Genomic DNA, 27,537 nt, shown 5'->3' with positions numbered 1-27,537 from the left:
GGCTTTTGGGGATACCTAGGACGGGGGGGATCATTCTAATCATAACTTCCAAACGGTATGATCTATCATCACTGAATTTGCAGGGAGTAATGTACACATACGCCTTTACATTTCCTGTAGTTTTTGTAACGTTATTATGTAATATGACATAGTTATGACGTCATCAATGTTATACATTATGGAAAACTCGTGTGGTTGAGCAAGAAAATCTTAGAAACATCATTGTTTAAACCGAAATTAGTGAATTTTGTATAACATGTCTGTCAGAAACCCGTTGCCGTGGCAACACAGAAATGAGAAACCTATACTATTATTACCAAATTGTTGTTTTAAGCCTATCTAGACGGGGGGGGGGGCTAAAATACAGAAGTTATGAGGGGGGCGAATGTAGTACACCACGTCTGAGAGTTATTCACTACGATTTTTAACGGTATGGTGCTAGTGCTGTGTGTTAAAATACAAAAATAAGGAAAAAACAGTAAAATGTTAACGTTCCTTCTCTTCATGACCACCATTAAGAAAACTATTTGCTTATAATGACTACATAAGAAACCCTCACTTTTAAAAGATTATCAGCTTTTCAATTGTTGATTCGAATTTCGAACTACATTTTTTTCCCTCTCCTCTTTACAATGATATTTGCATGAACGTGTCTGATTCCCTGACACAAACGATATTGCAGTGTCCCATGAAAGCCTCGCCAGATCGATGTCCTATTCTATTCATAGCCGTGATTCGCCACCTGTTTGGAAGAAACCCCCGTCTAGGAGACAAATCCCTCCGCCTTGCAAGAACATGTATCTTAATTCGGCCAGTAGGAGTCTGATACATACGAATGGCTGGGGATTAACAGGAATTAGATCTGATATATCTCAGAGACCTCATCTCGTGAAATAGGATTTCGATGAAACAGAAGCGATGGTAAGATTCTGAGACGCTACCGAGCATCGCCGTGTTATACATAGCTAGGCCTGGCGAAAACATGCCATGTTTCCGGTCACGGTCCTAGCAGAAATAGGTTCGGTAGGTAAGGAATCCTGATTGCTCCTTTTTGAAGAGATTGGTTCAAGTGATCCAACAAGTACATTTTAGAAATAAATAAAAAACTGGTATACGCTGTATAAAGATAAACCAATCAACAGAGCTAAGAAGCTAAATGTTTACTACATTTTTTACATCAACTACTCAATACCTTAATATGTTTCAGAGTGTAAATGTGAAATACAGGAATTCTGTCATTAATTTTGGCAGTAAGATTTTAGATTTTTTTTTAAATTGATGCCCCTTGCCAGCGTAGCCACCCCCCACAAAAGCCAGGGTGAGCAAGCATTTGCGAGGTCGGTCAGGTAGTTGAAAACATTATTTTCCTTGACCCTATCTGCCAGACCGCCCGTGTATCACAGAACACACGAGTAAAATTCCTCCTTTCCTCATAAAGATAATCCTGCCGGATAATTAGGTCCTGTGGGTACTGCCACCGAGAGAAAGCCACATCCCTATTGTTACGATAAATACTATGATTTATAATGATTGTGGTCAAAACAGAACGATGGGATTATAACGAGTTTTTTTAGTCCACCATTTGACTCCATTATTGGGTCAATGGTCAATAGAAGCCTTTGGTTGTATACTGCGTTCGTTCTTTAGACCCGTGTAGTATCTAGCGGCACAATGACGTGCATAGAGGGCAGCATGTTTCCTTGGTGTTTCAGTAGCAGTACATTTTTACTGTGAGTGGTTGCTAGCACTTTAATATGCCCAGGGTACGGCGAACACGGGAGCCCCATTTACGTCCTTTCCGAAAGACGTGTGCAGCCCCGACCGAGAGTCGTGACCCAGGATTGAAGCGAGGTCTGCCGGTTTGCAACCAATTGGAACCAAGAGCTCAACTGTGAGTTGAGCTACAGGGATCCCTCATTGCAAATGGAGTTGCTTTATATTTGTTTTAAGGGATAACGTTCCAAGATGGCAGCGTTCCAAATAACAATAACCTGCTTTATTACCAATCCCATTCCCATTCTGCTCTATGGTCCATGTTATAATTCCGCACACAATGTAATCAGTGAGATATAAACAGAGGGCGTTATGAATAGTATCCATTTATTTCGTTTCCCTGTTGGGAAGACCCATCAATGTTGCCGACCATACATGCGGCACGAGTCCATATGTTCATATTAGACATAGACGCACTAATTCGACCGTGCAATAACGCCCCCTTTCATATGTCTTTCCTTTGGAACCGCAGGGGAATTTCGACCACGTGACTATAGCATCTAAGGATTCATTTATAATCTATGTTTTTCTTCTGAATTTGAACTAGTCCATTTTTTTTTCTGTTCCCTTTCTGGTGGTGAAGAGGTATTTCTTGTATTCCTCTGACAGCTTTTACAATTACTGCCGCTTAACAGCATTGACAATGCAATGACGAATGTTACATGTAGAAAGAGTGCGGACGTTTCCATGTTAGACTCAAATCCACCCCGCGTAACGCAGTATTACTCAGAAGCTAGGGACCCGCTTTAAATGGTCGTTCCGGTTCTGAGTAATGGAGAAAATGCAATTGATTACAGAGCAGGTTTATCTTGGGTAGGTCAAAAATGGTCACAGTTTTGTATTATCAGCTTTCTCTGTTTACGTTCAACATTCCTTACCACTCTTGTAACTGCAAAGTGATTGGAATATAGTCAACAACGTTCTGGCTTCCGCTTTTTCAGAGTGGCGCACGCTTTCAGCAACTCGAGTTCCAAAAGCTGACGCATTTTTCTCTTCCCCCAGGATTCAACTGGAGAACTCATAGATTTGACCTTCGTGTCGCCTTTTCCAAGATGGCGGGCAAGCCGTGGATAGGGCTCAAAGTGTTCTACAACAAAACAACGAGGTAGCACCAGAACGACTGTCTACATGGTCAACTGTTGAGTTCGCCCAACATTGAAGTTTCCAGATCGGACTATCCTACCATAACCAGCAACGCTCAATATGAAGCTTCTAGAGACAACACTATTTCTCGACGTTTGCCTTACAATATGTGTGGGCCTTCCTGATACCATAAGAATAGGTAAGTGTCGAATGAACATAGACTTTATTTTCCAGCTTTATCGTGCATACTGATCTTGAAATTGTTGTTATCATTAAACTGTTTACTAGTTGTTGCAAAATTAGTCCGTTTAGATTAACACTGATAAATTCATAAGATATGACCTCATTAACATAACATTTCCTTTGAATTACTTTTGATACACTAAACGTTTTACGGGATAAGTCTCGCTTTATATGAATTATCTGACAATAGATCAGTCCTTAGACTGTTTTTGAAACTAACAAAAGTGCATCGGTCAATGCATTGTATCGCACAGTAACTGCATTTTGGTAAAAATATAATGCAATCTAAGTTTTCGCGAATATGTCAACGAAAAAACAGTAACTCCATAAAGCATGTGTATAGTATTACATAAACCATTTGCTTTCACTTCCCTTCGTCTGCCTTAAGGAAAGTCATGCAAAGGTATCTTCTCTTCCTAAGGCTGTACAAAAGCATTGAAATTATGTTTTACAAATGTATTGCGTAAGTGCTACAGATGCTTTGAGGTCTCAGTGTCCGGGACACGACGCTGCTCCAAACGATTCTTCTTCTTTCAGGATCGCTTCACATAATATCAGAGACGGTAGATTTAATCTATACCGCCCCCTTTAAGACTCAATCTCTTAACGCAACAGAGCTTCTTACAAGGCAGGGGAAGACACTTGGAAATGATACAGAATTAAGATACTCTTACATAACACGAAGTTTAAGAAGCCATGTCTAATAGTATATACTTCGATAAGACGATAGTATATCAATGCTTGTTGATAATACTTATCGGCATATACGCTTGCTGATTTTATAAACGACTTATTTTGACAACCACATTTGACTTCAATTTCAATCTTATCGAAACAAAACTAGCAGGTAATCATTCTATCGAATACATTAACTCAGCACTCGTTGATGTATGATTAGAAATCGTAGCATGTAGCGCATAATCGATAAACAAAACACGTCTACGTCTAGAAACCGAATTTGATACTTTTTGCGTTCAAGTTTTACTTCATCTTAAATCGGTCGCGACGAGTATCGATGATGGATTCAGATGCAACACGAGGGTTCAATCTCCCAATGTGACTTTGACATATAAGACTAGAGATAAAACTAGGCTATTATTGATTTAAGTTTGGGTTAAGTGCAGGTCAAGATAGAAAATAATATACAGATCCATAAATACGTTGTCATATAACTACAAGAAATAAGCTACATGGATTCGACTTCTTTGAAATGGTAGGAATGTAAGTCCGTCTTTGAATAGCACAACTCTAGGTCCTGTGAGTGGATCGTATGATATTTCGGGAGTTGATAGGGGTTGGAAAAAGATGTAGTCCCCTTAGCGGCTTACTACGGTACTGCCACAGTACTTTCAATTTTGTACTTCATATTGGACGACAAAGATAGTCAGAGAGTCGTTCTGCAGTGTACACGTTGATTGTCTTCTCGCCTTTGATTTTCTTTTTCATGTTTGTGGGCATGGACCTCTAAAGCCTTATGCAATTTTCCTTCCAGATTGAAAACGAAAAGCAGCAAATCAAAACCCTACAAACACGAAGCAATTTTCTTTCATGCTGTGCGCCCAGCTGTCACACAAAGAACGGTTTAACAATCTGCCTTGTACCAGCTGGAGAACGGATAAAGGAAAGATAATTATTTAGGTCAAGAAGGGGAGATTGTATTTCTCAATTAGGTCTCCGGAAATTATGTCATGCTAAGTAAGGGTGCTTAGAAGGGATATCATCTAGGGCTGACTTGTTTCCTGACGCAAATTTTGCAAAGGCCAGATTGTTGTTGTCGAAAACCATTAATACGGACTGTACATTGAAACATTTTAAGCAGGGCAATTTTTTCAGCAAAGGGTAACAGTCTAACATTTCTCTCTTATACGTTTATGTTTAAATTTGATTAACTTATTAGCATGTTTTTCTTACTTAACCTTTATGCCTATTACCGACTGTACTAAGAATCCTCTATAACGCCAAGGTAATATTGAAAAACTGTTAATAATATAATAAGGCCTTTTGATAAACATACTTTTTTTTAGGTCACCCGACCGACCCTGAAAAATATCTTCCTACCAAAGCTTTGTTTTTGGTTGGGCACTGGCAAGGGACATAATATTTTCCATTTCACATCTGAGTGATGAAAGTCGAGACAGAATTTGACTGTGTTTCACAATATCTAAACGGATTAGGGTTTTAAACTGTCAGTGTAAGAATGTGTAGTAAACAGTGTACAGTGTATGATTTAAAAAAAATTGCGTTGAAATACTAGCCATTGATGCATTAATGTTTAATAGTGTTAAAATGATTCTAACGACATCTTTAAAAAATGATAATGATAATAATAGAATCCCTCTCTACTAATCCTAATGTTTTCATGACCAAAACCGGAAACACAGCTTTATCGTCCCTAGGCCTAACTTCCCGTTGTGCCTGGCTTGGGTTGACACGGATGTTTAGTGATATCGGATGGTAGCCATGCGGTCTTATCACCGTGTTTTCCTTGGCCGCATTCATTAGATAAGACTTACCTGATAAACTATGTTATTTCTTCCTTATTTCTTTAACTAAATTTCTCCACTCTGTGTAGTCTTCAAATCTATAAATATCCAACAATAACTGATAATCAAAACAAAGTTTGTGTTGTTTCTTTCCTAGTCAAATGAATCAACATCAAAATGGCACGGCGCTCCATTTTTGTAAATTTAAAAGCTGTTTTGGTGTGGTCCTTCTATATGCCAAACAAAATCAGCTGGCAAGTCTCCTTAAACGCCCAGACACATTAACTCCTTGTTGTTATCTTGGAGGTTCGATCCAAGACGCACGACTCACGTCTCAGAGTCCTTGATTGGGAGCGGCTTGCGCACGCAAGGCACGCGTCCTCATTACATCGAGGTGAAAGGTCAATTATCTGTTTTCATAAAGGTCAGAATCCAATAAAAAAGGGAAAGGAACTGACACAGGTCTGTACCGTGAAGGGTGAAAAACCAAGCGCAAGGTTAATGGCAATAGATATTGGAAAGGTTCAATTCCTTTATTTCGGGAACGCGTGCCGGCTTTCATTAATTCAATGACTTGTTGGCACAGAAACTTGTCGTGGTTTCAAAGATGCATAGGTAATCATTGCTGTTGTAATTGATCACCGCATGAAAGGAATTGTATTCAAAATTCATCATCATGGTTAAATCTATATAACATTCAAATGAAGGGAATTTGATTATGTGTGCCAATAGACAATGCGCAATCTACCTTTTAAAGTCGTTTTTAAAGTAAATAAATTTTCGCCAATATGTTATATTCAGCATTAATTGTTAAGGATCATATATATAGTCTTGCCTTGTTTATCCTCGAAAAGACAGTACAGGTTTCTCGTCTCTCCTGTATGTCATTGTCCCTGTTGTTACCAAATCACCTGCTACCTTAATGTCCAAATAAACAATTGATAAAACTTTAAAAACGCCAATTTGGATAAAAGCCGAAACGATGCAGACAATACTGAAAAATGCACAATATGCCTGGCGGCTGGCGTTGTGACATGGGTTCTGTCACGCGTTTTCTTCTTCGATTGGATTTGACTTACGTCGATACGGCAGACATCGGAGGGGTCGATACCCAAAGCAAGCATGAACCACCAACTTGTAACGGAGAAGGGTCAGGAACTCGATATCTGGCTGGCGATTGATTTTTGTACCTCACCAACGCTTCTTGCCAATATCAGTTCAGTCTAGGTTATGATAACGCGGGGTTAGTTGCTAAAGACTCTTGTTTATATGAATGATTTTATTTTATTTGCACAACAATTGCAACGGTGACAATGTATGGCAATGTACAGATAACATAATTAACAATCTAGGTGGATTTGTCCACAATTCTAATTACTTCTTTATTATAAAAAATATAATCTACAGTGATAACTAAACTGAACTATTCTAGATATCACATTTCATATTTCAAGGCTACTTTGCATCTTTACGTTCGTCAAATCTCAGTTAGGAATAGTACAGTTTCTTTTTGGTATAGCGTTATGGATGTATTGGCTTATGTAGATAGATAAGGCATCTGGACACGATAAAGTACATTCGGTTTCTATGAACTTTAAAGTTTAAACTTCACAACTAGAATTTTTTTTTGGATAGAGGTAAATAAAAGTAGTTTCTTATTACCTGCTAAGCATATTAATAAAGACATTGAAAATCTATCTCCTATAAAAGAGAATCTTTAACACCTAAGTTGTACATATCAAACATTTTCTTCCTTTCAGATGATACTGAGCATTGAACACGAGGTCATATAAATGTTACAATACTATATATTACTAACAATATGGGTAAAATGCTCGTCTGATAAACGATTAGAATTGACCTTTTTTATAAAATTGCTTTCGAGGGAACTTCTGCAGGTGTATTTGAACAATATGTTTTGTAGTTTGCACTGCAGATAGCATAGTCTTAACTATAAGGTCTCAATTACCCCGCAATTTATCATTCTCCTTCTGTGACACTGTTGTACATGTATAATATAAAGTTACGTGGGTTGCTAGAGGTGTAAAAGAGACCACGTCTAGAGATCACTCATGCTGTGCTATAAATTGGATCTGACTCCTTCATAGTGCGAACACAGCAGCCATGAAGAAAATGGCGTCAAATCATGCACCATGGGGGACCGCCTCCAAATGTGCAATGGGATCAGACTGTTCGGTTCTTAATTGCAAAATGCGTTTTGATGCTCTTGACATCGTCTGTTGATGGCGGGACCATTATCTTGCCGACGTGTGAACAATACAAAACTGGGTATTTACTGCAGCACAGGTGGAATTCTGAATCACATGATATAGATTTTTTCTTCTTCAAAAGAAAACAAGGATTTCTCTTGGAACGAACAAACAGCCTAAGGGTTCCGACCCAAGCACCCTAACCATTACACGGGACACAGACCTCCTTGAACAATCTATGGTGTGGTATAAGGTGTCGGATATCATTTTAACTGGGATTAAGAAATACGTTAAAAACGATTTTCCGGTTATGTCAAGGTAGTCGGTTAACAAGGCTAACGCTATTGTTTTTTTGGTGTCGATTTATAAGTTCATGAAACTATAAATCATGCTATGGTGCCTCAAATCACCATGTTTTCTCCGAACCTCAAGAACCACCCATATGCGTCAATGCAAACCGATCTTTGATACTCCAGAATTCTAGCTGCAAACACAGGAACACAGATATAAACATTAGTCTTGTCGGAGGTCATTGGCCTCCTTCCCTCTAACTGAGCTGGGGACTTGAACCCAATCAGTCTTATAAAACAAACAGCTTCACCCATGTTTGGCGATATGTGCTTGTATAAGAAGAGGAATGTAAACATCTCTAACTAGATAAAGCCAAGAATCAGTTCCAAACCATCAAGGCTAGTGCGGGTGACCTTGTATTTTGAAATTCCATCCGACTAGAAGAAATCTCCAGATGCCTTGCCTTTTAGAATCCGACAAATTAAACAATATTTACACAATGCAGATGTAAAAACTTTAAACACAATTTGAGCAGTCAGCAAGTGTAGAGTAATGACTTTATGTTCAACAACTGGTAACAGCCTCATAGGTGAGCTGCTGGTTCAAATTCGTTAACTTTCTAACAGGGAGGCTCTGGTTCAAGACTCGGTGACTGAAGACCACATGTTTCAAATTCTCATTCAGAGCAATACAGCGGGGATATCTATCTATTGCAAGCGAGAAATTGAATACGTAAAACGCAATGAGCCTCGACATATAAACGCCCCATATGGTGGCCGATAAATGGCTTTAACTGCATAAAGTAGGACAGATGCGGTTTTAGAATTATTAGTCGAACTAAAGTACCGCTGCAGCAATTTCGATTGGATTGAATGGCAACTGATCTGTGGATATCAAATTTGTCACACAGATATTTAGGTCACTTGTAGTTCATTTTGTTTTTCCGCCGAAATAGCCGTTATAAAGCTGTATGAGAGTTATGCTACAAATAGATAATATATGCTGTACAATTTGTTGTAAGAAAAACAAGCCTGGTCCCACGGGTAGTTTTGAAGAACGTTTAGTTCAGCTTTTCAGTTTTTACAGCCAAAGCTTATAATCAGCAACATATTGACTAGACAATGATAAATCAGCCCAGTATTTTGGAATTCTACTCGTACATATAATGTGGACAAAGAAGTATGAAATACGCAGTGTTTCGTAAGGCATACTAAGATTTACGAGGCTCAGTGTAATTGAAGACGGTCCACCAATTTGAAAGTATTATCCTCAAAAGAAGAGAATTTTTCTTTTCAAACTTTTGATTTATTTTTCTTCATTTTGCAGGGGGCCTGTTCAATAAGCAAATGCCGTTCACTGACGAGGAAGTGGCATTCAAGTTCGCCATGAACGAAATCAACAAAAACGCGACCCTTCTGGCGGGGTCAACACTGATCTCTGATATTCAGCAGATTAAAGTCAACGACAGTTACGAGGCTTCAAGAGCAGGTATGTGTCCCATCATATGCTCTATCATTATAGCCTATACCAGGCTCCGCGCGATCGCTGGGAAAATAGTAGAAATCGGCCAAATAGAGTAAATAGTATGCCAGGAGCAGTCCACTATACAGTAAAGCTCAATAGGCGATCTTTGGAGGCTACTATCCTATAAGCCTTAACTTTTTTAGACTGATAGGGAGAGAAAGAAAGGAAAGGACAGAGAGAGGGGTTGATAGTGCACAGTTAAGATTTCCCATAACCTGTTCAAATTTAAAAAAATATATCAAATTGATTTATGGCCCAAAATCTACGTTCGGGAATACAGACGCGTTCGAAGCGATCACTTTTTCCTCCAAGAATGAGCTATGCCATATTCTGTGGGCGGTATTACTATGCCTAGCTGAAACTTGTCTGAAAACACCTTATCAGTTGCGTTGTTATGAGAGATTTCTCTTGCAAATCATTTTGAGTCAAAAGTATAGGTAACGGTTCACATTCACGCGAATATGCCTAATTTTACGCATTATTTTTTATCTGAGATTCCTTTCCCCGCGTACGCGTATTTACTAAAATATGGTAGGTTGAAGAACTGAAACTTAATTGCTCTTATAGTAAGAGGGATGCCCTTCATTATCATGCAGTTTTGTTTTGAGATTGAAATAAGAGACGAACGCAAGACTCGAGGATGTGCAGCCTGAAATTGAAAACCGAAATCAACTGGGTTGTTGCACCAGAACTAACTTTTTATCATCGACTTTCGAATTTTATTAATGCGAAAAAATACCGGCCAATTGTTTAATGTAGCTTCGCAACGGTTCGTGTTTGAGCCAAGCACCCCTGATACATAAATTGGAATCTATCAATTGAAGAAGTACATGGAACTTACATTTTCTGCACTTACAGAAGTTCGTATCAAGTTACAGTACCTTTCCCCTTTAAATAGAACGTTAGAAGATATAGCGGCTACTAGTAGATTCTTCGTACTACATTATTAAAAGGAAGAACCTAGAGTTCTATGTTGTACATTGATACACTTTGGTGACAGCAGAGGGTACACTTCTATTGCGTTGATGAAGGTTAGACATACGGGTATAGTAAGATACGCCAAAAACAGTTACTCAAGAAACTGGATAAAATTTTGATTTTAATCAAAATTCTATCCAGTTGCCTGAGTAGCTTATTTGGGCGTACACTTCTATTGGCCTTGAAGTGTGGTCAAAGGATTCTATTCTTCAGAAAATTCTCGAATGTTTTCTTTTTAGCTTGCTTTCAGTTGACGCTAGGGGTGGCAGCCATTGTAGGCCCTTCGTCACCCAGATCATCACCGACTGTTCAGTCTCTTTGCACTGCGCTAACAGTACCCAACATACAGACAACATGGAACCCTGACCAGGTATATGATTTACGTAACCAATAGAAGACCAAAACATAGCGATTAAAAAGCTATATGAAAGACAAGCCATACGAATCCCCTCACAGAAAATAGGTTTGGAGTCCATGTGATGATGGCTGTGATTATGGCTAAATAGTTTGATAAACAGCTTAAATCAGAAGCTTCAAGCGAAAAATAATGTTTAGATAACTATAATGGTGGAATAAATGAAAAGCGTATATATAGCCTAAAAAGACAGGTTTGTAGTCTTTATCTTGAATAGATTGTGATTATCTTTAACGGAATCACGTATTAAAGATATTTTCTTGATTCTGTACAGGTAGAAGACAGGTATTCTGTTAACCTGTATCCGGACGCCTTGATGTTGTCTCAAGCCATACTCGACATGGTTAACTACTACGGCTGGAACAGGGTCTCGCTTCTTTATGACAGCGACGACGGTACGTGTTGAATCACCGAATTTAGGTTCACAGACTATTTCTCTAGTATAGAATGGGGTCTTACAAAGCGACCACCAATGCCTGTCTGCTTAAGCGGAGTAACAAATATATATATATCAGGGTACTAAGAGTACAATCTGCCAGAATAGGTGATCCCAATAGAGATTGCAATCTGTTCCAGTTCATTCGGCGATTCTACTGGTACATATCGCCATTGTAGTCACTGCTGGTAAAGACGGCGGTCATGGTCTTGTACAATAGACCGTTCAAAAGGTGGCCGGAATCTCTGCAGGTAAAATGCGTGATTCAACCGGTAGATACGGCAGGCAGAGTCCCTATCAGTTATGCTAAACCTGCATAATTATGTTATATGAGTTTGTTTCCGATGAATAGCAAATTAGAATCGCCCTTGTAGATTACATTTGAATTTATGCACATCCCAGTCAAATCATTGGTAAGGAATACGTAGTATAATTCATTCACGGCTAAAGGTATGTCTGGCGGAGGGGGGAGGAAGAGAGATGGAGAGAGAAAGAGAGACAGATGACGATGATGATTCTGTGGTTGATACAGCTCTGATGAGACTACAGGAACTGCTAAAGGCTCCAGCCCGGACAAAGATGGAGCTGAAGATAAGGAAGTTACGGAGGGAAGACGGAGAGGGTGTGCTAAAGGACTGCAAGCTTGACGGCAGCAATAACATAATCATCGATGTATCATACGAGAAACTACCCAGAGTTCTACATAAGGTAACCAACGTTGTGCTACGTATGAATAACGGGGAGGTCAGATTCGTACTTGGACGCCGTAGGATCGATTTTGACGTCTTGGAATTTTCAAGCAGGCCTTGACAGAACCAACCGATTGCCGACGTATGTACGCCGTCTGTACGATTTATGTGCGACTATCGAAAGAATAGTTAGTCTGTGTGCGATCGACTATAGAACTGGACCCTTATTATTGAAATAGCCATTACTTTAGACTCTGTTACTTCAACTAACTTGCTCGGGTTTTTATAACTCTATTGTGTGCTGCTGTATTCCAATGCTTTCTAAAGTCATATAAGCCCCTCAAAAATCAACTATACATTAACAACTAAAATCAACATACATATTTACAGTACGAATTATCCTTTTTTTGTCTGCTTGTCTTTCAAATGCATTAATTTTATGTAGAATTGCTTACATGTATACCCCCTTCCAGCGTGTGGTACAAAGATTGCTCAGATATCGCTATATCATTAGGACCTGAGGTAGTTTGAAAGCGTAATGTCATACTAGATAAACGAGTTGGCACGTTCTCCAAGTCGTTTGCAATCTAATGATAACACCCTATTGAAATGCTTTCACAGTCAAGGCCAATTTTACACCGCGATTACGGCATTCCCCTAAGCCTTGCAATCAGTACCTAAGTGCTGGACTTTCAATTTACAGAATACTTGTCCACACAGGCTCTACAACTGGGTATGATGACGCACTTCTACCACTACATCGTCACATCTTTGGTAAGTGGTTGTTCTTCTCCCACTCTGTAATAGACATGTGGCGATAAAAAAAAAAAATTATTCACGACCAAGGTATCGATGACCGCCTGCCCCCGTCGGAGCAATACTGACTAGTTCACTGAAGTGAAGTCTTTACACACATTCATATCTAGTTGTCATGAATACAAATAGAACCGTTAAGCGTTACCATAAACAATTTCACCCTCGTCCATCTAAACTTTGGCTTAAATTTTGAAAAAAAAAGTGGCTGTGTCAAAACAACCTGATGAAACTATTTAGGACTCGAAGTAACTCGATTGTTCTACACAGTTTCTTTTCCGGCAGGCTCTGTACTTAGAAGCCATTTATTAGATAGAACCAGTGTCTAATTGTTATGCTAATTTTGGTGCATCTACATTATTCTGCTATGTTGGGCCGTAATTTGGCAGTACGCCATTGAATTCGAGGTCATTGCCTTCCGTTCAAATGTAACGTCTAACAATTGAGGCCTCCTCTAAACCGATAACCATAATCAATATACCATGAATTTAGATGAAAGTACGCTTGTACTTCGGTAGCTCAACGACTAATCCAACAAAACAAGCTTATTACTTACACAAATGTAAACATTGATTATTGGTGGTTTTAGTTTCACATAGAAAAATGACCTTGGACATGGAAAGTCAAAAAGTTAATCGAGAAAAATGGAAATGACCCACACCCTACTGAACTCTACTCATTTTTTAAATCAAATGTTTTGGGCAAAAATTTGGATTTTGGCGTTTTGATATGCTTAAGAAATATTTCTTACAATATTTTTGAAACTGATCAAGAGAATTATTATTGATATAAGTTATTAGGCATGTCACACCATTTTTTTTGGTAGGATATAACTTGCTGAAATTGTTGCCAAAGTACATATCAGATTCTTCCGCTTAATATGCTTTTTATCCTGTCGAAATCGGACAAAGTTGAAATTTTTCAGAATTTTTCAAAGTTGAAAAGTTGGACGTTTTCATTAGAAGACGCTTATCTATTGGCCCTATGGGAATGATTGACCTCAACATGGCACCAGAAATGACCACAAGTCCACAGTTATTTACATACGTTTTAATGTAACTGTTAAACACTTTGACCAATATTGTTCAAATTTTCAGCATTTAAAGATAATGTAACTGGACAGACTGTCATGTTTTATTTTTGACCTATATTCAGTATCTTATCTTAATTAGCCCTAATTAACCCTAACTAATTTATTCATTCACAATAGTGCCAATCAATTAACATACATTTCTAAACATGCTGAAAACTGAAGAAGGAACTACATGTTCCAACTATCCTGTTGTTGAAGAGATCATTATGAGAATAATGTATTTTTGCAGTCTTTGCTAATTGCAAGATATGCAAATGAGGGTAATTATCCTCAACAGAGGATGAACTGAACTGATCCTCAAATACACATGTACAACAAGTTGTTTTACTTATCCCTATTGGTACTACCTATTCCCTAAAACAACTTTCAACTGTTAACCTACATTACATGTTGACTTAAACACAGGAATTTTTACAACAGGAGCAATAATAGATCTATATGAAGATGTGTTAATTGGCTATAAACTAATGAGGCATATATAGTAAAATGCATACATTGTTATTGATACTGATATTGGCTGCTACATGAACTCACTGATGTTGTAAGCTTGCTGAAACAGGTTCCTAACAATATCTTTACTTTAAAAAATTTAATATTCCAATGCTTAATTAGTTAAATATGCTAATTAACATCATGATCAATCAGAATGATAATAGTATTGTGCTAATTATAAGTATCAATACCTATGTTACCCATTCTAATAAGATCTCTGATTGGTACAGATAATAATGTACCTACAGTACTGCAGACTTACAACTTACTTTCTGACTAGTACAGTATCAGTAATTAATTTAGTGTTCAAGTTATTCTCCTGAAGTAGCTTCTCCCTTCGAAAATTTGTAGAAGGAAATTGAATTCTAGTCACCAAGCACTTGATCTGATGTTTGTGGTATCTTCAACTTGTTCAAGTTTGCTTGAAGGCAGCCCACGTTCTCTGCATAGCTCTACCAGATATGCCACCTTTGTATCCACTGGAAAATCAAGAAAGGACATCTGAATGAAGATCATACAACTGTGTGACAAATTCGGACTGTATGATCGTAACGCTAGTGTATATACACAACATAATTACGACAGTGGAAAATTGTTTGTTGCGTCCAAAGTATGCCATATCATCGGATATGAAAGGTATATTACATTCAGCATAAAATATATGACCATTCTACGGTTAAATAGCGCAGGATTTATGACAATAAGTTCAATTTCGAGCACATACAAAGTGCGCGATCTCACGCCCCCCTCCCCCGTCACGTATGCGCACACAGCGCACGTCATTTTTCGGGCTGTCGAAAAAAACTCTCAAAATGTATCGCTAAACCCACAAGCCAAACTCGCCTAAATAGAACCAAAAACTACACCATGATAACCATATTATATCTATATTTGCGACAGTATAGGGACAAAGTTGCTAAGTTCAAGAAAAATAGCAAAAATGTCCACTTACTTCTGGAGGTTTCTCCCGTTTCTTCCATATCTCCCGCCTAGAATCACGTAGAAATTTTGTCCCACCACTGACGTGAACCTTGATCTCTGCCCTTTCACCTGAAACCATTCCCAGAGTTCTCCGTGCTACACCGGCTTGTGGCTTTTGAGTTGAAAATGGGACTTCCGCCGGGAGCCTCAAAATCGCGTGCCGCGTTCGCGTCGTCAGAACGGGGCGGTTTTTCGGCTGCATCGCCAACTTAGATGATTTTTAGCTCCTTGTTCGATGGATATTTTCAACTTAAAAGATGATAGTGTGATAGCAAACCTTCCATAGATTATTGACAACGATTTTCATTGGCAGAATACAAACGGTTGATTTTTAAGATTTTTTAAAAGACATTTACTGCCTCACGCGCTGCCGCGTTCTAATGGAAAAACGCGGAGGTTCGATATGCCTAATATAAGTTTATTCCTTCGACGGCATATTGGTAAACTGATGTATTTTTCCCGAGACGTAGGCCGTCAAATGCTGGTCACGTCTATTTCTTTATCGAACTTAGTCTTTACCGACCCTCGCCTTTATCTTTAAACTTTCCACAGGATCTAGCCACAATTGATCTTGAGAACTATAGACATGGTGACGTCAACCTGACGGCGTTCCGATTGGTCGATAACAAGAACCCGAGAGTCCAGGAGGTTCTTAGTGATTGGAAGAGAGTACGGGAGTCATCTAACGTCATCAGTGGTACCATTAAAGATGGCCTCACGGTACGCCCGTCAGTTTTGAACAATCTTAGTATTTTTTTTCGTTTGTTTCTTTGTCTATCGGCGTCTAATGTGTTTTCACATTCGGTGCTCAACTATAACTTAAGAAGTCAGGGAGGGATTATTCTTGTATGTTGTGTATTGGCTTACGTATGTCTTGGGGTGACGAAGGTCAATGTACATTTTCGGTCTCCTGACAGCTTTCTTTGGTACTGCAGCAGATCCTCCATTTTTGAATCTTCTGTTTTGAATATGCCTTATGTTTTGGATAGCTTTGGACGTTGGGGGAAAAGGTCATGTTAGCCGGAACACCCTTTAAACATTACTTTGTTTAGGTAACAGAAGGGGGGAAATTTTAGTGCATGTAAGATTTGCCTGGTGCTGGTAAAGGATAACCTACGCAGTTGTATGTATAGCTGATGCCGTAGATCTTTCTCCTCTTGTTCCGCAGACGCCCGTTGCTCTAATGTTTGACGCTATCTACGTGCTGGTGGCCGGACTGGAGGGATCCAACGTTGGTCAGGAGATCTCGCTGAGCAAGTTATCGTGTGACAACAGAAAGGCGTGGCTTTATGGTCACTCTGTGCTCAACTACCTGAAAATAGTGGGGACTTTTTTTTTCTTTTTACATTTTAGGTTCATTTTGTTTATCTAGAAGGCAGATTGGCCCAGAAGGCAAACATATTTTAGAGACACCATTTGCTCTGACATACACAGACAATTTTCTCTAACAGAACTAAATAACCTATTTGTACTGCATGCGTGTGCAAGCTTAGAATGTCGTGTACATGTGTTTCTTTTTGTCAGCATGTTTGTTTAAGTTTTGTTTTGTGTCATGTCAGTCTTACAATTGACATACGAAACTAACATATCTGCTACATGTAAAATTTTAGATGCTATTTTTACCTTGATACGATCAACTCAGATATCATGTAACCATCTAAAAGAGACCAGAGGTAAAAGCTAGCAAACATATAGTTGACGAAATAATCATAAAAAACGTGATACGCAGACTGCAGTTTAATGGTCATCTTCAATGTAGAAAATATGTCACCCGTTCTCCTATTTCTGTATTTCTAGGCGGAGTTACAGGACGGTCTGAGTGGTCGAATTAAATTCGACAGTAACGGGCAGAGAACCAAGTTCAGCCTTGACGTCATGGAACTCAGGGAAGCTGGACTGACTAAGGTACAAACAGTTGGATGTGGCTTATCTGCCAATATGTACGCACGTATGCCAAAAAAGAAACATTGCAGTTCTGCGTACGCATATGTAGTCGTGATGCTATGAGGTGTAAGGTCAAAGTTTGAGGTCCGTCATAAACGTTTTTGTGTACAGACGTTTTCTACATTTCCCTATGAATGTTTCTTTTTAAATCGGACCTTTGTCGTTAACCCCGCCTACAATCTTATGCAGGCCACAGGACCGTAATCAAGCTTTCTATCTTGACACATGGTGATCATGTAAGAAACAGGCTGTAAAAAATTGACCTACCAGTGAGTTTAAGTCCATGAAAAACGTGTATTTGCAGGGCTGTCAGGCCTCTAAACTTTCAATCTAGACCATGATTTCAACTTTCTAATCGGCACAACCCCTACAAATCCGGCCTTGTTTACAAAAAAATGACCTTTGACCCCCTTCTCCACCTGATAATCACACAAAAACAGCAAACTTTGCAGGCCTACAGACACCACAAACCTGGGTGAAAGCCTGAAAGAAGAAGATAGAAATCCTTGCCTGTAAAATCATGCTCCAAAATATCAACATATCCTGACAAAAGCCCCATTTACAGCTACCTTAACCAAGGGTACCAAACCTATGGTCTAAAAGTTGGCCTTATGCGCTTGCGCGGATTACTGGTGAGTCGCCTTTTTAGTCCAGCTGCCGTCCGCTCACTATATAGTCGGTGAACATGATGATAGTCCTTGATAATCGTGATTTTCAAGGTATTGGGTAGTCGCATTTAACGCTGTCGAAATGTTACATTTTTAAGGGGGAACAATCTACACAAACATAAACTCATTAACCTATTCATTGAATGATCTTACCTCCTGTTGGTTCAATCCTTTCATCAGGTTGGAACTTGGCAGGCAGGGGAGCGACAGGCGCTGAACATTACCGACCGGTCGCTGGCAGGCTCAAATGTCACCAATTCTCTACGTAACAAGACACTCATTGTCACCACCATCTTGGTGAGTAGTCTGTGAACCTAAATAAGTCTGTCCACGGATCAAACTGCGCATGCGCATACCAAAGCCGAAGACCGCGTAGTTATAAGCAAAACACGTCAGCACATTATTATGCAGACTGACCGGGAGAAGCCACATACAACTGGACAGGTATAAAGCATAGTCGATACAGCAACTGTTTACAACTTTTTTCCGTTTACAGGCCAGGGGACTTTATCCTTTATCTGCACATGTGTATTTAGATCCTTGAACGCTACATGCTTATCTTTAATGGCAGGATTATTAGATCAATGCTCCAACCTACGATGCACCTGCCAGCTTGTGAATTTACGTCAATTGTATTTATCCGTTTCAGAAAAATCACGATGCTTGAGTAGTTAGTTGATTCGCATTCATATAATTTGACAGAATTGTGAATTAAGGTAACACGCATCACTTTTAATTTTCGAAGGCTCAGCTTAACGAATATCGTAATATACATATGTTCTACAGGAAAAACCTTACGTCATGCAAAGGAGGTCGGACGAAGAGTTGCTGGGTAACGATAGGTTTGAAGGGTTTTGCATCGACTTACTCAACGAGATCGCCCGCATTCTTGGATTCAAATACGAGATTTACCTCGTGCCCGACGGGCAGTATGGCGCACCCATGGAGGACGGAGAGTGGTCAGGAATGGTGAAGGAGCTTATAGATCAGGTTAGTATACTTACGTTTGAATACGTCCATGACATGCCTAACGTTTTTACCGTCGCCAAGATTTTTTTTCAAATTTCCTCCTAGTGTTTGTAACAGTATCTGTAACGGTATTTATTCCTGTTCTAAGAGCATGTCAGAAATTGCGTTATGAAAACGCCTTCTACTTGGGCACTGGTCTCTTAAACTTTGACCTTGACTCAGGATGGTAAGAAATACTAATCTGTCTGTAAGATAAAAACTCTTTCTGTTCGTGAAATTAAATCATGCCCTTTACGTTATCACCCAAATTCATGCTCTTTACAATAGCACCCAACTGGTATTTCTTTGTCTGTCAATGTTTAAACGTATGCTGAGATTCTGGCACAATATTTCTCTTCGTCTTCTAAATACAATTCCACGTTGACTTGACTTGACTTTGTTGACCATCTCAGCGTGCTGACCTGGCCGTGGCACCACTGACCATCAGCTTCATCAGAGAACAGGTCATAGACTTCTCCAAACCGTTCATGAACGTGGGTGTCACCATATGTACCGCGTCCCCAACAGAACCAACCCCGGCGTATTCTCCTTCCTCAACCCGCTGTCTTACGACATCTGGCTCTACATCCTCCTCTCGTATCTCGCCGTTAGCGGAGTCCTCTTCGTTCTCGCGAGATTTAGCCCGTACGAGTGGTACAACCCTCACCCTTGCAACCCCAACTCGGACTATCTCGAGAACCAATTCACACTGCTCAACAGTATGTGGTTTTCTATCGGCGCCTTCATGCAGCAAGGCTCGGAGATTATGCCTCGGGCGCTGTCCACGAGACTCGTAAGCGGAGCGTGGTGGTTCTTTACGCTGATAATGATCTCGTCCTACACGGCGAACCTGGCGGCCTTTCTAACCGTGGAGAGAATGGAGTCACCTATCGAGTCAGCAGATGATTTGGCGAAGCAAACGAAGATAAAGTACGGAACTTTGGATTCCGGTGCGACTCAAACATTCTTCAAGGTGAGCTTCGTAGATCAAACTTGGTGTTTAAATTCCATATATATATATCACATCCCCGGTGAACGCCCTACTATATGTTGTATGCTATAGCAATTGTATATTGTTGTACCATAGATATGTAATGATATATGTTGATAGAGTTATTAGACCTCAAATGAATGTGCACGTGTATGTCTAATATATTGTATCCGACCCTTACCTCTACCCTCATGACCTCAATGAAAAGCTGTTTGCGTGCCGACTTGCTCTTGTCATGAATAAATAGATGTTCAATCAAACAAACTTTATTTTTTCCAAGCTTTCGTTGTTTTTAGCCACGGAAAGAATAAAAGTGACAATAATAAGTCAAAGCCAAAGTGGTAAATCTCCAAATTGAAACAAAGAATTAATGTAATTCGGCGTTATACTTCCCTATAGAAGCAGCACTTTAATGGTGTAACAAACAATAAATTCAATGCTCTTGTTCTTTCATATCATCGGTGACTTTGGAACACTGTCCTTTGGGCTAGAAATACATTCTCCAGCTTAGATGTACTTATACACATGACAAAAAAAATTATGTAAAAAGGCATTTTAAGGCATTAGTATCAGTTTTTCGATATTCTTTCTTTCAGTAGCATTTTTAAACAGCAAATATTTGCTCATTTGAGGCTTCTTTGTACGGAATACAGTATGGCAACAAATATTTTTGGCGAAACGGACAAAACCTGACGAGCTCACGGATGACAGCCATATAATAAAGACTATATCTTTATCTTTTTGTTTATCTTCATCTTTTACAATGGACCTATTATCAAACAAATCATATTTTCTCATCCAGAATTCCAAAATCCCCACGTACGAGAAAATGTGGGCTTTCATGAGCTCCCAGGAGCCGTCCGTGTTCACTAAGTCTACGGAGGAGGGGATCGATCGAGTTTTGAATGAGAATTACGCCTTCCTGCTGGAGTCCGCCATGAACGAGTACTTCACCCACAGGAACTGTAACCTCACCCGCGTGGGAGGGCTGCTGGACTCCAAGGGTTACGGCATCGGTACTCCTGAGGGTAAGATGATTACACTAGTCAGACTGTGAATCCTTCATGTTGTATTTTTTTTTACAAAAAACATTGATATATATGGGTATAACCTGGAAAAAAATGAAGGATAATGGTGAAGGATAATGATGCTTCTATAATAAGTAGATATGATGCCCAATGTTCGTGTAGCGGGAGCAGTAAGACGGTCTTGCAGTGTTTGAGAAGGTCGGGCGGGATTTCGTCACTGCCCGGTGCCTTTCCTGTGTACAAGCTGTCGATGGCTTTGTTGAGCTCATCCAAGGTTGGCTCAGCATTTAGTTCATCCATGGTTGGCAGACATTCGATTGCGTCAAGGGCTGAGGGGGACACAACGTTTTTCCTGGAGTAGAGGTCCAGGTAGTGCTACACCCATCTCTCCGTCTGAGTCAGCTTACAGATGTGATTTTTGTGGCAGAGACTGCCATTCTCGTATAGGGCTGTTTAATTAGCCATAGTCGATGCTGTAGGGCTGTTGTGAATTAGGATTTTACCATGGTAAATACTGACTGACGGAGGCCATATAAAACCAGTGGAAGGGCTACTAGAAGCGGGATTTATTCAGGCAAATGTTAAACGGCGCTATTCAGATGTGAAAGTCGGGATAGCGTGGGTGGATAAGGGCTTTAAGTGTCATTGTCTGACAGGAGTTCGAATCATGGCCCATTTCTTTACCACAAGGGGATGAACGTGTGAATATGATTTTCCCTTGTGATACCCTGTGCACTGCTGTAATATTAAAGGTTAAACATGTGATACGTCGATGAAGATTAGACATCCAGGTAATAAGATACGCCAAAAAAGCAGTTACTCAAACAACTGGATATGATTTTTCCAAAATCAAAAAAGTGAAAATCAAATTCCAAAAAAGTAAAATCAAATTCATATCCAGTTGTTTGAGTAACTGCTTTTTTTGGCGTAAACGTGTGATAGATACAGAATCCCCATGATATTGTACTGCCGTCATAGACATGTCGATATGGACTATTATGTATAAGAATATTAATATGCATTAAACAGAACGATCATACTTCATCCGTCAAAATTCCCTCATTATGAAATCTAAGTGGCCAGAATGGTTCGATCATTGACAGGACTTACAGAAAATGGTATGCTAAACAATGATTCGTTTTTATCTTTAATTTTCATTTTCTTTGAAAAAATGTAGGAAAACGTCACTTGAAATTCTAATGACATGTTCACAACGGTTTGGTATATGGCAATATCAGGTCGCTTAACAATATCAAATACACAAAGAGACATTGTATGCATGAACGTCTTTGTACGCACGGATGTCATCCGTATAACAAAGTCAGCGTTGCCTTATTGATAGGTCTGTAAAGTGTCCTTTGACTCCTTGGAAGCCTGTAGTACCCACATGTAAAATGTAATCAATGCTGTAGCATGTGCACATACATCAAGTTACTTTCGTATAAATATATCCTTAAATGACCTGGCTTTTTTGCAATGTCTTGAGGGCATCTCGAGGCAAAATGGCGCTGAACGTTCCGGATGCTCTTTTCTGTAGGTACACAGTGTTTTGACAGGGGCATCGTTATGGAGGCGAAATGGGCGTTTTTAAATTTGAATAAATCGTAGCTCAAGCGTTTTCGGGACAATTATAGATATTGTCATATTCCAAAAATAATATTCCATGCGTGAAGCTCAAAGAAAAGAAAACCAGAAGGAAACGTAGACCATTGTCGATAAAGGCACACAAAAGGTTTGCACGATTGGACAACGATCCGTTCATATGCTAATCATGGGCACCAATATGGCGGTTAGCACCTGTCAGCCTTATTGGGTAACATGGGTAAACTTGTTCTAAGCTCGTCTTAATGGGTTTCAAATACTGTATCATGTTCCATAGTTTCAATTGGATCAGATAATCATGATGAATGAAGATACATACAGACAGTGCTACCCAACTAGTTGTAGGCTATAACAGAGGAGCTAGCCCCTGTAACTGGTCAATATACAAGAACATCGAGACGGTTACAATGTTAGATGGGTTAACAAAGACTTTTGTAAGTAGATTATATAGATTGTGTAAAGCGGGGAGTTATGTTGTGATATATGTAGCTTTGTAGTGAATATCTACCGTTTCTTCCATTTTCTGTTCAGGTTCGCCAATAAGAGACAAAATCACCATCGCCATTCTGCAGCTCCAAGAGGCCGGACAGATCCAGATGCTGTACAATAAGTGGTGGGTGAACATGGGCCAGTGTTCCAACGAGGATAAGAACAAGGAGGCCAGCGCGCTGGGCGTGGCGAATGTGGGCGGGATCTTCATCGTGCTGATTGCCGGTCTGGTGGTCGGCATCCTCGTGGCCATCATTGAGTTTATCTGGAAATCTAGGTCCTCTCAGGAAAGAGATAAGGTTTGTGCTAAATCTATATCTTTATTTTCATGCAATGCTGACTGGTTGTATTTCATACTGCAGCTAGGTGTCGCTGCTAACAGATGCGAGTCCAAGCGTGATTGAGTCTACATGTTATCATTGGCCTGTGGAACGTGATAAACAATCACCGAAACGTCAGCTTCATTACAACAGTTGGCTGTAAACGAAGACCTTTGTTATCCAGTTCACTTCTTTCTTGTAGAATATCTTGATCAAGTTAAGAGGCATGGTCGTATTCATCTAAATCTAAGACAAGCACAACTGTCCATTGGAAATGTAATTATACCGATAATTTACCCGTTATTCTCTGCTTATGTCTCTGTCCTTCCTAACATCTAACTCTCTGTCTTGTCCTCTGTTTCCTGTGTCTTCCTTAGCAACACATGCAAAACCTCTCGGACGTCTTCAAGGGTTCCCTCAGCATGGCCCCCTCGCCAAACTTCGTCTTGCCTACCAACACTAACATTATTCCTCGGCTAAAGACACAGAAAACTGACTACGATGACTACTGTTTAAGCAATAAGGCCTAATCGCTCAAGCAACAAATGTTTACTAATGGAACATGTTAACAATTTGCATCTTATGCAGCCTGTTCATGTCGACAAAGTATATAATAAACGCAGCACGCTTTTGCATACCTCACTAAGTGTTTGAAATTGTTTTGCTTAACTGTATCTGTATAACATCGCTTCAAAAAACAGAGTGAACGCACATCCTGACTTTAGAATTGAGCTTCTGCCAATTAATCTGATGATATATTGGTAAAGCGGAAAAAGCTAACAGACCAAGCGGTTTTAACACTGGCGGCAGCTTTACGAGTTAGAGCATATAAAATCAGCTTCATTGTGCCTTTCCGTTATAAACTGTCAGTACCTGCCAATGACACTTACAAATTTGTTTTGCTTCTTGCTAACGTTTATTTTTTTTCCTTTTAATGAGTTGCAATATGTGTAGAGGGAAACCCGCCTAGCACAGTTGTTATGATTTCTGTATCTAAAATGGGTGTTTGCACCCACGTGACCATGGCGTGCGTCATGTCCGCCATGTTGTCCGCCATATTGTCTGCCATGATTTATGTTTAACATTGACAATGCCACGTATATCTAGAATGCAAATGCAGTTATAATCATGTCATAACGAAAAATTACTTTTTGCTCTAGATTAAAACTACCGGCATGTCAGCTATAATGGCACGTGCAGACACCATATAGCTGTAATGAGTGTATGCTTTAGTTTGTTTGAGTTTTTAAAACTATAAGGAGGTACTGTTTTTATCCACTTCACCAGATCAGCCTTTGTGACCAAATGCAACAGCAGTGGAGGGGCATCATGGCGGGAGGTACTCGCAGACCCACAGCGGGTGCACACAAGGATGACCTATATTCGGACAGCCTCCCTACGACGGTCCAAGTTGAGCTTTTGAAATTTGAAAAGTTTGACCGCATCAGAACTGACCGGGTTCGCAGAGATTTTGCAGCTCCCTGAGGGAATTTTTCCTGTCTGAATTCCAGGTTAAAAACAAGCAAAGTGAGGTTTTGATTAGCGACGGTGATTATGGGTTTCAGGAAGAGTTGTGCCTTCATCATCAGTGGTAATTTAGTCTTAGGACAACTGATAATTACGGGGTAACAACGCCTCCCAGCTTACGAGTCTCAGGACAAAATTCCAATCAAATACTAGTATGTTAACGTTCCATTCAACATGATTCACCGACCGAATAACCAAAGATGACAAAGCCATTTCGAAAAATAAGTAAATACGAATTATTTGTTATCAAACACACACACACTCTTAATTCTGTCGAGTCTGTCGTGACGTCACAAGGACACAAACGTTCAGACCGACGTAGCCATTTACATTTTAGTAAACCCTAGCTCAAGTTTTTTGGGCATCTTGAGATCTTTTGAACCTCTCAAATTTCTCAAAGAATAAACTAGAGTTATCCTTTAGAATTAAAAGATAACATCTTGAATATTTGGTACTATCGGTTGGAATAGAAATTGAAGACACTAATATTGCATTCATCAATTGCCTGCTAGCTTCATTTATATTGGAAGTGAAAGAAAATTCTCTGTAAATGTTGATACGTATCTAATGGTATCCAACACCAAACAATAGAACGTCTTCACAATAATATGAAACAGGAAAACTAATCCAAATCATTAAATCAAGTCTTGACAGATAATTTCTAACCAACAACACTTTGATAATTTAGCTCAAGCTCAAGTGATTTGCGTATGGCTTAAAGATATTCAAATAACCTGATGTTTAAATGATAATTGTCATCTTTGTATTTCTGTGTCATCGATGAAGGTGTTCCTGACGAGTTTGGTACTAGAAAGAAATGTGATAAAAAAGGGCAACAATTATCTAACATTTCAAATGCTGAAAAGTCAGTTCATATCAGTGGATGTCATTTACTTTGGTGAAACATTTTAAAATCACAAGTGAATTGTTCTTATGCAACTATCATTCAACGTTTTCAAGATTGCCTAATGTCTAGGATTGTTCGTAACGTAAAAACAAGACATGAACAAAACTTTATGCAGCAGACTAGCCCGATATCTCTGAAAACAATGGCACGGATGCTTGTCAGGGTAATGACAGTTGAACACTCATTGTTTTGATGAATTGAATATATATTTTGCATTTCAAAATGAAAAACCTAAGATTAATTTTAGCAGTATTTCATGTAATGATTATTAAAAGTAATAGAATTCACATTAGGCATAAACAAACAAGGTATTATATTTGACTACTCTGTAACTATATCTAAACAGGATAAAACGTATTACGGTATTACACTACAAAAGAAGTTCCCAACTGTTGGAGATGACTTGTATGATAAACTTACATAACAAAACATTGAAATATCTCCGACTAAAAGTTCACCAACAATATTTTCATATTTTTCTATATAATGAAATATATCTGCCTGTATAATCGCTCCACTTAGTGTGTAGGTGTATGGAACATGGCGTATGTCGACAAAGCAAGCTAATTTGGCACTGCATTTATTAAGCAGTCAGAAAATGCAACAAAATAATCTTATGAACGGTATCCTAAGATGCTGCTGGTTGGCAATCTATGAATTAAAAAACGCGTCTGTACCTATAAGTTATCTTTTCCTCATTATAATATTTGTGTGGCGAGAGTTGTTATGTCAAAATAACCAGTATCATATTTGACATCTTTTAGTGTAGTAATAAACCATGATGACGATTGTGATATTTGTTGTGATGATGATTATTCTATACTTAACTACACGTTGCATATATCACCATAACTGTTTAATCCAAAAAGGAAAAAAAAGATATGACTAAGAGGCCTTTAATCGACCTTAACGATACCAAACCAGAGACTAAACATCTGATACATTCGTTATTAACAAGACTAAAATTTTCGTCCAACACTTAAAGAGAAATTGGGACTTACCCCAAATTTTGGACTGACTCCGTCAACCCTGTTCACGGAATAGCCCGGCTACTACAACGTGACGTCAGCGACACGTGATCGCAATAGCGGGTAATACGTGCCAGATAACTTGTGTCGTCACCCGTCTCTGTTCAAGGTACATGTAGGTCTGTGGGCTCTGATGTAGATTGCCTCCTTTACTCCTCTGGCAAAGAAATCCGGTTCCGAATCAAGGATTTTCACTCCTACTAATGATACTAAATGTCACGGAGACTCGATGTGGATATGTTGAGATACCTCTGAGTTCAAAGTGCCAAGGTCAAACCAGGAGAGGTCCACATCGAGTCTCCGTGACATTTAATAGCATTAGAAGGAGTAAAAATCCTTGATTCGGAACCGGATTTCTTTGCCAGAGGAGTAAAAGAGGCAATCTACATCATAGCCGAAAGACCTACCTTGAACAGAGACGGGGGACGACACAAGTTATTTGGCACATATGACCCGCTACTGCGATCACGTGTCGCTGACGTTACGTTGCAGTAGCCGGGTTATTTCGTAAACAGGGTTGA

At 39.3% G+C, this 27,537-nt stretch overlaps 1 protein-coding gene and 1 long non-coding RNA gene across 2 annotated transcripts in view; one reads left to right on the top strand and one right to left on the bottom strand.

The window, feature by feature from the left end:
• LOC136421464 (glutamate receptor ionotropic, kainate 2-like) overlaps positions 1 to 26,782 on the top strand; it is a 52,228-nt gene extending 25,446 nt beyond the window's left edge. Inside the window, 16 exon segments of the mRNA XM_066408793.1 lie at positions 2,776 to 3,055; positions 9,410 to 9,571; positions 10,825 to 10,955; positions 11,275 to 11,395; positions 11,969 to 12,144; positions 12,846 to 12,899; positions 16,057 to 16,224; positions 16,673 to 16,825; positions 17,302 to 17,409; positions 18,297 to 18,413; positions 18,903 to 19,106; positions 19,538 to 19,631; positions 19,634 to 20,097; positions 20,918 to 21,143; positions 23,277 to 23,533; positions 24,842 to 26,782. Coding sequence (XP_066264890.1) covers positions 2,977 to 3,055; positions 9,410 to 9,571; positions 10,825 to 10,955; positions 11,275 to 11,395; positions 11,969 to 12,144; positions 12,846 to 12,899; positions 16,057 to 16,224; positions 16,673 to 16,825; positions 17,302 to 17,409; positions 18,297 to 18,413; positions 18,903 to 19,106; positions 19,538 to 19,631; positions 19,634 to 20,097; positions 20,918 to 21,143; positions 23,277 to 23,533; positions 24,842 to 25,039 — 2,712 coding nt within the window. The 5' untranslated portion in view covers positions 2,776 to 2,976 and the 3' untranslated portion in view covers positions 25,040 to 26,782.
• LOC136421504 (uncharacterized) lies at positions 13,974 to 15,897 on the bottom strand. The gene is made up of 2 exons (XR_010753459.1): positions 15,476 to 15,897; positions 13,974 to 15,002 (listed from the first exon to the last, which is right to left on the bottom strand). It is a non-coding gene; the product is annotated as an uncharacterized lncRNA (long non-coding RNA).
• Positions 26,783 to 27,537: the final 755 nt, after the last annotated feature.

The sequence above is a fragment of the Branchiostoma lanceolatum genome, chromosome 1, assembly GCF_035083965.1.
Source record: "Branchiostoma lanceolatum isolate klBraLanc5 chromosome 1, klBraLanc5.hap2, whole genome shotgun sequence".
Taxonomy (NCBI): domain Eukaryota; kingdom Metazoa; phylum Chordata; class Leptocardii; order Amphioxiformes; family Branchiostomatidae; genus Branchiostoma; species Branchiostoma lanceolatum.
This window is presented reverse-complemented; position numbering and strand designations above follow the sequence as displayed.